This window comes from Astatotilapia calliptera, chromosome 4 (assembly GCF_964374335.1).
Source record: "Astatotilapia calliptera chromosome 4, fAstCal68.1, whole genome shotgun sequence".
Classification (NCBI taxonomy): domain Eukaryota; kingdom Metazoa; phylum Chordata; class Actinopteri; order Cichliformes; family Cichlidae; genus Astatotilapia; species Astatotilapia calliptera.
In genome coordinates, this window is record NC_137425.1 from 15850128 (window position 1) to 15862134 (window position 12007).

General features: G+C 46.4%; 2 protein-coding genes across 5 annotated transcripts in view; one reads left to right on the forward strand and one right to left on the reverse strand.

The window, feature by feature from the left end:
• ccp110 (centriolar coiled-coil protein 110) overlaps window positions 1-12007 on the reverse strand; it is a 664638-nt gene that overhangs the window by 529197 nt on the left and 123434 nt on the right. The window lies entirely within an intron of this gene.
• The window catches only part of LOC113020774 (nuclear GTPase SLIP-GC-like), a 45080-nt gene continuing 39681 nt past the window's right edge, over window positions 6609-12007 (forward strand). The window contains exons 1-3 of one of the 3 annotated variants that reach the window (XR_013908510.1): window positions 6609-7064; window positions 10220-10734; window positions 11301-11495. Coding sequence is in view for 2 of the 3 variants with exons in the window: in XM_080300253.1 (XP_080156379.1) it covers window positions 6989-7064; window positions 10220-10734; window positions 11301-11495 (786 nt within the window). In the remaining variant the exon portion in view is untranslated. The remainder of the gene's footprint in view (window positions 7065-10219; window positions 10735-11300; window positions 11496-12007) is intronic. The other 2 variants (XM_080300253.1, XM_080300254.1) reach the window with 2 other exon arrangements.

The following is a 12007-nucleotide window of genomic DNA, read 5'->3' on the forward strand; positions in this document are numbered from 1 at the left end:
CTCAGCTTAAGTCTGAGAAAAAGTACTCTCCTCTCCTTCCGTTCTTAAAGTGCAAAAGTCTTTAAGTATTTTGTCAGAAAATTTTTTATTCTGTTTCCAGTGACAGTATGTTCAGTTGAGGTGTTGCTGCCCATCTTAAATTGGGGTTTAGACAACTTGCCCCATTCACCCATTTACGCCCATTCATACAACCACTTTTTCTGTGCTCTTTACTTTAGACTTTCTGAATGCAGGATATTTTATTAAAGCTATTTAGCAGGAGCAAAGCAAAGGATGACTTAAATAATAATAATTAATGTGTCCTGTTTGTGTCATGGTCTGGCTGGCAGACCGTGCGGATATGGGGGAATGAGGACCCAAAACGCATAGTTCTGCGATGCAAACAGTGCACTTTATTTACAGTGAAGGTAACAGATGCACAATAAATCCCCTTTGCTCCCTAGACTCCCATGTGTGTGTTCCCCTCCGACGTCCGTGCTCGTGCTCCCGGCAGTTGTGTTTCTGCACACCCTGTGCATGCTGCCCTTCTAGTCCCTCGTTCCACTTGGAGTCTTAGCTTAATGATCCCATGCCGGTGGGAGCTCCAACACTCTCCTAAGTAGCTCCCCCGACGAGCCCTGATCACCAACAGGTGTGTGGCAGGAACTTCAGGTGTGGCCAGTCCTCCTGCAGGGCCACACCCATCAGGCCTGCATGTGGCTGTTCTCCATCCTCCAGCCACACATGTACACACCCTGCCTCTACATATGAGTGGAACACCGAACACAGCATAGTGCAGAAAAACACACATCCCCAAATAACAACAACAACACTAATAATAATAACAATAATAATAATAATAATAATAATAATAATAATCCATCCTGCTCACGGACCCCCGAGTCCTCCAGAGCCGGGTCCGTGACAGTTTGTGTCCCACTGCTTATTTCACATCTCCCTCAGCAGCCTTTTCCAGCATTACTTTCAACAAAAGGTGAGCAGTTTGAATTTTTAATCTGAATTTAATATCAGTGTCTCTGATTTTATATGCATTAAAGTTGGTCACAAATGTCAAATCTGTAAAGCAGCACTGTCTGGTTAAATATTTCAATTTATCCTAACAAACTTGAAGCATTTTATTATAGTTTTTTTTAGTAGACAGACAAAGTAATTTTAAGCCTCAGTTTTGTACTATATAATGGCCGTTAAGCAAACGACAGGAGCTAGAAAGGTGGCTATCATCATCCATTTTGTGAGGGAACGTGCTCAGATATATATATATGTCACGGAGCGCTGTGCGGCAGGCAGGAGTAGGACCCAAAATGCAGGACTCACAGGCACGAGGGAATGAACTCAAAACTCAGCTTTATTCGCTGGCAGAACAGACATATAAACTAAACCAAACTGGGAAACCATAAACTAAGAACTCACAGAGAGACACACAGGGAGATCCACACAGCAAGAGGGACGACGTCACACTGAACAGAGGGAGACGCAGACAGAAATACACAGAGGGTTAACGAGGGGAGTGGGAACACACGGGGAACACAGGTGACACTGATAATCATGACGAGACAGGGCGGGGTGAACTGAACACTGACGGGAGAGGTGAAACAGGAAGTACAGGAGGAGAGAGAGCACGAGTAGAACACCAACGTAACAGGCAGGGGAGACATGGAATAAACACGAAAGGGGACGAGGGCTCATAAATACATAGAGGGCACACAGGGGGAAGAGAGAGCACGGGGAGAACTTAGACATAATGGGCAGGGGAAGCATGGAATAAAACATAAACATACGAGGAAACTAAGAACACTGGGCCAACATGGCCCAGGACCATGACAGTACCCCCCCCTCAAGGGCTGGCTCCAGACAGCCCAAACACAGAAAAACAAAACCAAACAGAAAACAACCCAGGGCGGGCGGCGGGGGCCCAGGACGGAGGGCTCGGAACAGAAAACAAAAGAAGAGCACAGCAAACACCGGAGCCCAAGAAAACAACCCAAACACAGAGCAGTTCAGGGGGCCGACCGTGCGGAAGGCAACGGCGGAGACGCGGAAACAGTTCAGGAGGCCGACCGTGCGCAAGGCAACGGCGGCGACGCGGAAACAGTTCAGGAGGCCGGCCGTGCGCAAGGCAACGGCGGCGACGCGGAAACAGTTCAGGAGGCCGGCCGTGCGCAAGGCAACGGCGGCGGTGAAGGAGACGACGGAGCAGTTCAGGAGGCCGACCGCGCGGGAGGCGGCGGCGACGATGACAGCGCTGGTCCGGGGGCCGACCGTGCGGAAGGCGACGGCGGCCACTCAGGCGAAGGCGGTCCGGGGGCCGGCCGTGCGGAAGGCGACGGCGGCCACTCAGGCGAAGGCGGTCCGGGGGCCGGCCGTGCGGAAGGCGACGGCGGCCACTCAGGCGATGACGGCGCAGTTCAGGGGGCCGGCCGCGCGGAAGGCAGCGGCGGCCCTCCAGTCCCAGGCGTGCCGGCCATGGCCCGGTGGGCGCAGGGCCAGACGAGGCAGCTGATGAGGATGCTGGACCAGACGAGGCAGCTGATGAGGATGCTGGACCAGACGAGGCAGCTGATGAGGATGCTGGACCAGACGAGGCAGCTGATGAGGATGCTGGACCAGACGAGGCAGCTGATGAGGATGCTGGACCAGACAAGGCTCTGAAGAGGAGGCTGCGGCAGACGAAGGCTCTGAAGAGGAGGCTGCGGCAGACGAAGGCTCTGAAGAGGAGGCTGCGGCAGACGAAGGCTCTGAAGAGGAGGCTGCGGCAGACGAAGGCTCTGAAGAGGAGGCTGCGGCAGACGAAGGCTCTGAAGAGGAGGCTGCGGCAGACGAAGACTCGGAGGCCGGGCCAGGCGAGGTTGCAGAGGCTGAGGCCGGGCCAGGCGAGGTTGCAGAGGCTGAGGCCGGGCCAGGCGAGGTTGCAGAGGCTGAGGCCGGGCCAGGCGAGGTTGCAGAGGCTGAGGCCGGGCCAGGCGTAGCAGAAGCACAGGCGGATGTAGCCGGGCCAGGTGATGACGAGGCGGTCGCAGATGGCGGCTGGACAGGCTCCTCGGGCCCTCCAGCTGATGCGGCGTGAGGCTGAACGGGCCCCTCGGACCCTCCAGCGGAGACAGGAGGCTGAACGGGCCCCTCGGACCCTCCAGCGGAGACAGGAGGCTGAACGGGCCCCTCGGACCCTCCAGCGGAGACAGGAGGCTGAACGGGCCCCTCGGACCCTCCAGCGGAGACAGGAGGCTGAACGGGCCCCTCGGACCCTCCAGCGGAGACAGGAGGCTGAACGGGCCCCTCGGACCCTCCAGCGGAGACAGGAGGCTGAACGGGCCTCTCGGACCCTCCAGCGGAGACAGGAGGCTGAACGGGCCTCTCGGACCCTCCAGCGGAGACAGGGAGGTGCTGGCCGGGCTCACTGGAACCCCCAGCGGACGAGGTAGATGGCGGCGTGGGAGCCGCGGAGTCCTGGATGAGCTCATCCGAGCTTCCAGCAGGAGCTGAAGTTGAGCCAGAGAGGATTGGGACCCCGGGCTCAATGTTAAGCTGGCTAGAAAACCGCACTGCTACGGGGAACTGGGCCAAAGGTTCAGGTGCGAGCTGAGCTGCTGGACACACGGGGACCTGAGCTGCTGGACACACGGGGACCTGAGCTGCTGGACACACGGGGACCTGAGCTGCTAACGGTGGAGAAGTAAATGACTGCACAGGGGACTGAACTGATGTCTGTAGTAACGGTGGTGGTGAGGGTGGAGTTAATGACTTCACAGGGGAATGAACTAGAGGTAGTGACGGTTGTGGTGCTGGTGGTTGAGTGGGTGACTGTGCTAAAGGAGGCTGCACTGGGGACACCGGAGACTGCACTGGGGACACTGGAGACTGAGCTGCGGGTGGCGGCGAGGGAGCTAACTGAGCTGCGGGTGGCGGCGAGGGAGCTAACTGAGCTGCGGGTGGCGGCGAGGGAGCTAACTGAGCTGCGGGTGGCGGCGAGGGAGCTAACTGAGCTGCGGGTGGCGGCGAGGGAGCTAACGGAGCTGCGGGTGGCGGCGAGGGAGCTAACTGAGCTGCGGGTGGCGGCGAGGGAGCTAACTGAGCTTCTGGCAGCACAGAAGGTGAATTAGAAGGCCGAATGTCCGGCTGTGGGGTGGCGCGTCGGCGGCGTGAATGCCGTTTTCTTCGGGAAGCCGGAGGTGCGGTGATGGAGGAAACCGGCAACGACGGAGAGATCACGGCCGGCTCCTCATCCTCCGACCACATTGCTGCGAGAAAAGCAGCGGGTGAGTGACAGTCAGAGTGGAGGGTGGATGGAGAGGAGTCCAGTGGCAGCAGCGTGGAAACGTTTCCTGATTGTGGCGGTCGCTGTTGCGGTATGACGAGCTCGCGAACTTGTACTGTCTCCTTGGCTTTCTGCAGATTGGACAGTAGGCCCGAAAATCCTGAGAGCTCGTGAAGATGGGGATTCCCCTTGAGAATTGCCTCGATGGCGTTTATCCCAATGGACATTGCTTTAATGTCCGAGGCGTGGGAAACTCGCTCCCACAGGCTGAAGATGCGGGCCAAATCGCTTTCCCGGGAGGAGCCTGCTGGGTCCATGTCTGGTGACGTCGTACTGTCACGGAGCGCTGTGCGGCAGGCAGGAGTAGGACCCAAAATGCAGGACTCACAGGCACGAGGGAATGAACTCAAAACTCAGCTTTATTCGCTGGCAGAACAGACATATAAACTAAACCAAACTGGGAAACCATAAACTAAGAACTCACAGAGAGACACACAGGGAGATCCACACAGCAAGAGGGACGACGTCACACTGAACAGAGGGAGACGCAGACAGAAATACACAGAGGGTTAACGAGGGGAGTGGGAACACACGGGGAACACAGGTGACACTGATAATCATGACGAGACAGGGCGGGGTGAACTGAACACTGACGGGAGAGGTGAAACAGGAAGTACAGGAGGAGAGAGAGCACGAGTAGAACACCAACGTAACAGGCAGGGGAGACATGGAATAAACACGAAAGGGGACGAGGGCTCATAAATACATAGAGGGCACACAGGGGGAAGAGAGAGCACGGGGAGAACTTAGACATAATGGGCAGGGGAAGCATGGAATAAAACATAAACATACGAGGAAACTAAGAACACTGGGCCAACATGGCCCAGGACCATGACAATATATATATATATATATATATATATATATATATATATATATATAGTTAGCGCTTTATTATTTTGGTTTATTATTTATCTTTTCCTTCCACTCTGTGACATTGAGCAGTACAGAATGTGAAATATTTATGTTCACTTTCATTGCAATAAACGACTGTTTTCAGAGGTATAACATTTAAAATACGTAACGTCGGTACATGTATTCTGTTACTCCCCAACACTGGTAATAAAGAAAACCAGAAACAATTTGGTGAATGCATTTAGGTTTTGGGAAGTTTTGCATTAGGGAGATTTGTGTATGAAAACCTGTAAATGGAAAGATGGCAGGATTTAATCTTTAGTTCAGTTTCATTTCCTTTTTATCAGAAACTGAAAGTGAGTCTTATTGTCGTACTCTTTCATTAAGAACATGACACTTTTTGCCTCCAGCAGGCTTCCTGACCTTGCTTTACGTGTGACTTTCCATAGCAGTTATTTTTCTGTTATCTGGACAAGGCTATTTTATTACATATTTTATGTGTTTAATTGTCACAGAGTTAAATATAAGCATCTTTTGACTATGCCTATCTATCTAAACAGCTCTGGAAGAAGGATAGTCATGCATCAACACCACTTCTTCATCTCCCCCACCCCCTTTTTTGTTTTCTCAGCTCTGCTTTTCCCTGCACACCCACTTTACTCTGTCTAGGTTTAGCGTTGTGTTATATGTAGAGATCCACTTTCACTTGCCTTTTGCCAAACAGTCAACTACACCTTTTGCAAAACCGAGTCCCAGTTTGTTTTTGGACTTTTACTTTTTGCTAGATTTTTCTTTTCACCCTGTTCCAGTGTGTGCCTCCCTGCATTTTTTTTATTTACTTCTCTTATTGTCAACTGTCTTTTCTGCATTACTTTAAACCAAAGGTAAGTAGTTTAAACTTTTAATCTGAATTGAATAAAAGTTTATCTGAATATAGAATCAGAGCCAATGCATTTAAGGAGCAGTTGATTACAAAGGCCTCATTTTCAAGCAGTACTTTTAAAATTAAATATTACAGTTTATCTTTTAGTTTTAGTTTCTTGCATATGGATAATTTTGTGCGAACAAATTGGGCCTAAGTAAGTGGCTGAAGAGATTTGAAGGTGAAGTATTGAAATGTGTCCCTGATGGGTACAGATATTGATACTGCTGTGATATGTTAACTGTGAAACATAAAATCTTTTACTAAAAGTGCTGCAACATTGTTCTGCAGTCCAATGTAAACATTTTGTACATTCTCCAGAGCTGTGGGTTGTGCCAGGAAGTTGGGGGTGGGGAGGTTTAGGGTGTAAGAGATAAAATGTACATTGCATTCCTTCTTGTCATGATCTAATGCGCTCTATAAAGTCTGTGAACTAGCAAACCCAGCTGTACACAGAGCACAAGAATAAACAGTATAAACTGAAACTGATTGGTCCGCACAGCCAAGAAAATCATATCAGATGTTCTGTGGCTAAAATAACTTTTTCATCCACAAAATGGGTGGAGGTCTTAGAACGGAGAACTTAAGACCGTTAGAACTTTTCTATCAAACTCAGCTTAAGTCTGAGAAAAAGTACTCTCCTCTCCTTCCGTTCTTAAAGTGCAAAAGTCTTTAAGTATTTTGTCAGAAATATTTTTTATTCTGTGTCCAGTGACATTATGTTCAGTTGAGGTGTTGCTGCCCATCTTAAATTGGGGTTTAGACAACTTGCCTCATTCACGCCCATTCATACAACCACTTTTTCTGTGCTCTTTACTTTAGACTTTCTGAATGCAGGATATTTTATTAAAGCTATTTAGCAGGAGCAAAGCAAAGGATGACTTAAATAATAATAATTAATGTGTCCTGTTTGTGTCCCACTGCTTACTTCACATCTCCCTCAGCAGCCTTTTCCAGCATTACTTTCAACAAAAGGTGAGCAGTTTGAATTTTTAATCTGAATTTAATATCAGTGTCTCTGATTTTATATGCATTAAAGTTGGTCACAAATGTCAAATCTGTAAAGCAGCACTGTCTGGTTAAATATTTCAATTTATCCTAACAAACTTGAAGCATTTTATTATAGTTTTTTTAGTAGACAGACAAAGTAATTTTAAGCCTCAGTTTTGTACTATATAATGGCCGTTAAGCAAACGACAGGAGCTAGAAAGGTGGCTATCATCATCCATTTTGTGAGGGAACGTGCTCAGATATATATATATATATATATATATATATATATATATATATATATATATATATATATATATATATATATAGTTAGCGCTTTATTATTTTGGTTTATTATTTATCTTTTCCTTCCACTCTGTGACATTGAGCAGTACAGAATGTGAAATATTTATGTTCACTTTCATTGCAATAAACGACTCTTTTCAGAGGTATAACATTTAAAATACGTAACGTCGGTACATGTATTCCGTTACTCCCCAACACTGGTAATAAAGAAAACCAGAAACAATTTGGTGAATGCATTTAGGTTTTGGGAAGTTTTGCATTAGGGAGATTTGTGTATGAAAACCTGTAAATGGAAAGATGGCAGGATTTAATCTTTAGTTCAGTTTCATTTCCTTTTTATCAGAAACTGAAAGTGAGTCTTATTGTCGTACTCTTTCATTAAGAACATGACACTTTTTGCCTCCAGCAGGCTTCCTGACCTTGCTTTACGTGTGACTTTCCATAGCAGTTATTTTTCTGTTATCTGGACAAGGCTATTTTATTACATATTTTATGTGTTTAATCGTCACAGAATTAAATATAAGCATCTTTTGACTATGCCTATCTATCTAAACAGCTCTGGAAGAAGGATAGTCATGCATCAACACCACTTCTTCATCTCCCCCAGCCCCTTTTTTGTTTTCTGAGCTCTGCTTTTCCCTGCACACCCACTTTACTCTGTCTAGGTTTAGCGTTGTGTTATATGTAGAGATCTGCTTTCACGTGCCTTTTGCCAAACAGTCAACTACACCTTTTGCAAAACCGAGTCTCAGTTTTGTTTTTGGACTTTTACTTTTTGCTAGATTTTTCTTTTCACCCTGTTCCAGTGTGTGCCTCCCTGCATTTTGTTGTTGTTGTTTTTTTACTTCTCTTATTGTCAGAAGAAGAAGGAAGAAGGATAGTCAGATCCTGTTGTTCTGCTTTGTCAACAATGTGTGTTTCTGATGAAATAGTACATGAGAATAATCTGAATAAGTTGAAACAGCACCTCTGTTTGTCACCAAACTCATTGTTGCTGTTGTAAGTGATGTAACTTTTTCTTCTTTGTTATTTTTATTTAATTTATTATTATTCATTTTTGCAAAGTTTTTTTTGTTTTTCTTTCTTTACTTGACCCCTTTAACTCATTTGAACTTTGACATACAGACAACAATGAACCAAGACAGTTTCTACATTTGACAAACATCCAGCCACTCTCGTCAGCCCTTCCTGCTTTTCTCATTCCCTGATCGGCAGATCAGGTTTTACTTTGTTTCTGACCATAGCTGGACTGGCCATTGGGCATACCGGGCATTTGCCCAGTAGGCGGTGATTTTTCGTTTTTTGATGGGCAGATGGTTTTTTTGTTTGTTTGTTTTGTTTTGTTCTGTAACGGTATAAACAATGAAAGTTCATGGATTGGCCAAAGTGTCATGATAAACTCTGGGCTGGACCAATTACAGCCGAGGAGGTTGGATGCACCCTCGATCAATGATCAGCTGATCGTCTTTTCTGTCCCGTCTCTCGCGCTTGCCCACTTTGCGCCAGAAAGAGAAAACCAGCGGATGTCGAGTTAAACAATAGCAGCACGTTTAAGCTTGATCAGCTGTTGTTAGAATTTATTTAATATTACTTTCTAGTATCAGCTGATGTTGGCTGGAGCAACAGCTGTAAAGCTGCTGGTCATGATGTCGGTTTGGATATGTGGTCAGAGGGAAACATGAAGATGAAACCAGGAAATGTCCTTACTGAATCATCAGAGCTGAACAGGTGATGGAGAAACAGGTTTACCTTTTAGGTGACATGAATGAGTTGAAGGGAAGTTATGAACTGTTTCTGAGAGATAAATAACACCAGGATGCTTTGTAGCTGACAGCTGGTAACTGTGCAGGGGCGGATCTAGCTAAGTTTTGCCAGGGGGCCAGGTAGGGCATTAACAGGGAAATTCTCATTTAAAATGTCTGGTTTTTAATAAATAATTATCTGAATCTTACAAACAAAGTTTTCATCTGATGTAAAATGTATAAAAATCCATTATTGTATCTAGTAAATATTAAGTCTAATATATACTCTAAGCTATGGTAGTTTTTCCTTTCTGAAGGTATCATCTGTGCAGTCTACAATTATGTTGAAGAAATTATTATTTAATTATTGTAATGTGTTAATAATTGATTTCTGTGCATTTGTTTTTACATGTGCATTAAATTAAAGACGATTATGTCAATTAAGCATCACGAGGCAGAGGGTGGGGGGTGGTTCCCTATTTTTGTTTTTTGTTTTTTTTTGGGGGGGGGGGGGGGGGGTAGGATTTGTCAACCCTAGGTTGTTTAATATTTCCGTTAAGTACTGTTTCGAATACCAGAATAGGGAGGAAGGGAGGATGGTGTAGGTTTAAGTTTATTAGATTGATACATATATACCAACAAGACAGTGTACATCACTGTGACAACAGTGTTTGTTTTCATTCAAAGGCTTTGTGGTTTTTCCTATATAACCTGGTGGGCCGGTCTCTAGTCAAAATGCCCGGGCGGATTTTTTGTCCCAGTCCATGCCTGGCTGGACCCAGAGTGAAATTAATTTGTTATTTCTTATCTTTCATCTGAAAAGTGTCACTTACGTTAATACATACAGGTGACTTTGTTTTAGAACTTTTATGGTGCGCTAATTACATTAAATTTCAACATATCATTTTGTGGCAGGTTGTGGTTTAGCATCAGGTGAGGGGTAGAGCGAGTTCAGGTGACAGTGGCAGGGGAGGCTGGGAGAAAGAGCTGATGCCTGCCACGGTGTGAAACGAGTGGCTTCGAGTTGTGAACTAAATAAAAACTATTAGTGAAACGTGACGCAGAACTGTCTCCTTGTGTGTGTCATAACAGAGATCAGTAACAGAGTGATACAGTGGTGCCCAGCTTGCCGCTACGACATGTCAAACCCACAGAATCTACAGCCAGCTCAGGCACTGGCTCACATGTTGGCCGACATGGCAGACTTGCAGCAGCAGCAGGCAGTACTGCACCAGCGGCAGACGCAGATGCTACTAAACCTTTTGCCTCAGTCTGGGGCCGCTGCGAATCCGCTCCACCTGGAACTCTCTCCAGAAGACCATCGTCGCCGCTTCCGTGGTTGCCGCATGGGACCACAAGAAGGGCCTTCGGCTTTTGCCCAGCAGCTCCTGTACGACGCGGGGAGGTGGCTGCATCCTGGCCCGACACAAGGGGAGGTGCAGCTGCTGGAGGCTGTCGTTCTGGAGCAGTTTGTGGAGGGGCTCCCAAGGGAAATGGCGGACTGGGTCAAGTGTCGCAAGCCACCCAATCTGGAGGCGGCAGTGAGGCTGGCTGAAGAACACCTGGCGGCGCGGACGGAAAACCCCAGAAGATCGCAGCCAGGGGAGGTGAGCATCTGCAAAAGAGTGATTTTTGATGTTTTGGTTTTTTAAGTCTAATATCTTTACTTATGTTAGTAAATACACTTTAGTCAACAGGGTTTATGAAGGGGTTGTATATAAAATAAAGAAATGATCTGTCTTCCAAGTATCTTTATGACTTTATGCATATTTGTACCCATATTGTCATCAATCCAGTTCTTTTTGATTATAGAACTGTGATGTTATATTTGTTATTTCTGATGCCCTCTTGGCTAGCTCTCTCTTGAAAAAAACATTGTTATTGTCAGTTACGTTTTACCCTGATTTGATAGAAATGTTCTCTAAGTTACTTGATATTCGTCATGAGCGATATTTTTTGACAGATTCTAAGTCAACAAGTAATTTATAACAGCTTAAATTCCTGCAGTAAATTTTTTGGCAAATGCTGGAAACCCCTTTTTGGCAGATGATCACTTTTTGGTACCCTACTGGCCCCAAGGAGCAAACTTTCCGTGCCTGTGCCAGTGACACTGACCATCGAGGACCACTGGCTACGCTCCAACAACCATTTCCTCTCTGCTTTCTATCCCCAGGTCCTGGCAGCGACAGGCGCTGTACCTGGCTCATTGGTGGCTGCACAGACACAGGGACAGGTGCGTGAGCAGTGTGGGGACCTGGGACATTTTCAACAGGAATGCCAGGAGGACGCCATGGAGGTGCAGCAGGTGTACAGTGTTACTGGGATGTCTACACCCAACTTTGGTCGAGGAGGGCTGTACAGCGTTCTGGTAAGGTGCCAAGGGATTGTACGCAGTGGCGTGTCTAGAAAATCTTTGTTGGGGGGGCCAGGTAGGGGCACAGATTTGGAGAAGGGTGGCAGATGTAATTGGCAGATAATGTTTAAAAAAATTCTACCAACCATTAACCATAATTCAATAACCCTATAAACCTAATAACCGAATGTGCTTTTAACTCTTATTACAATGAGATTTTAACCACTACGGTGCAAAGTTTTTAGATACTGCGTTGATAAAGTACAAGAGATACAATCAGTGCTTTGTCAGTGTTTACTCAGCATTCAAGGACCGCAATATTTGCATAGTATTTTTACTGACATGTAGTGCACATATGTTTTGGGCAAAAACATTTTTGAATATTAAAATACGAACATTTGTAACAAACAATTCCAATGTAAAACTTTATCTGCCTGTTAAAAAAAGAAGATAATCTTCTCACAAACTGGTGTTTGATTTTGAAACAGGAAAAAAGTGGAGAAACAACTGAAAAGATTAACATTTGA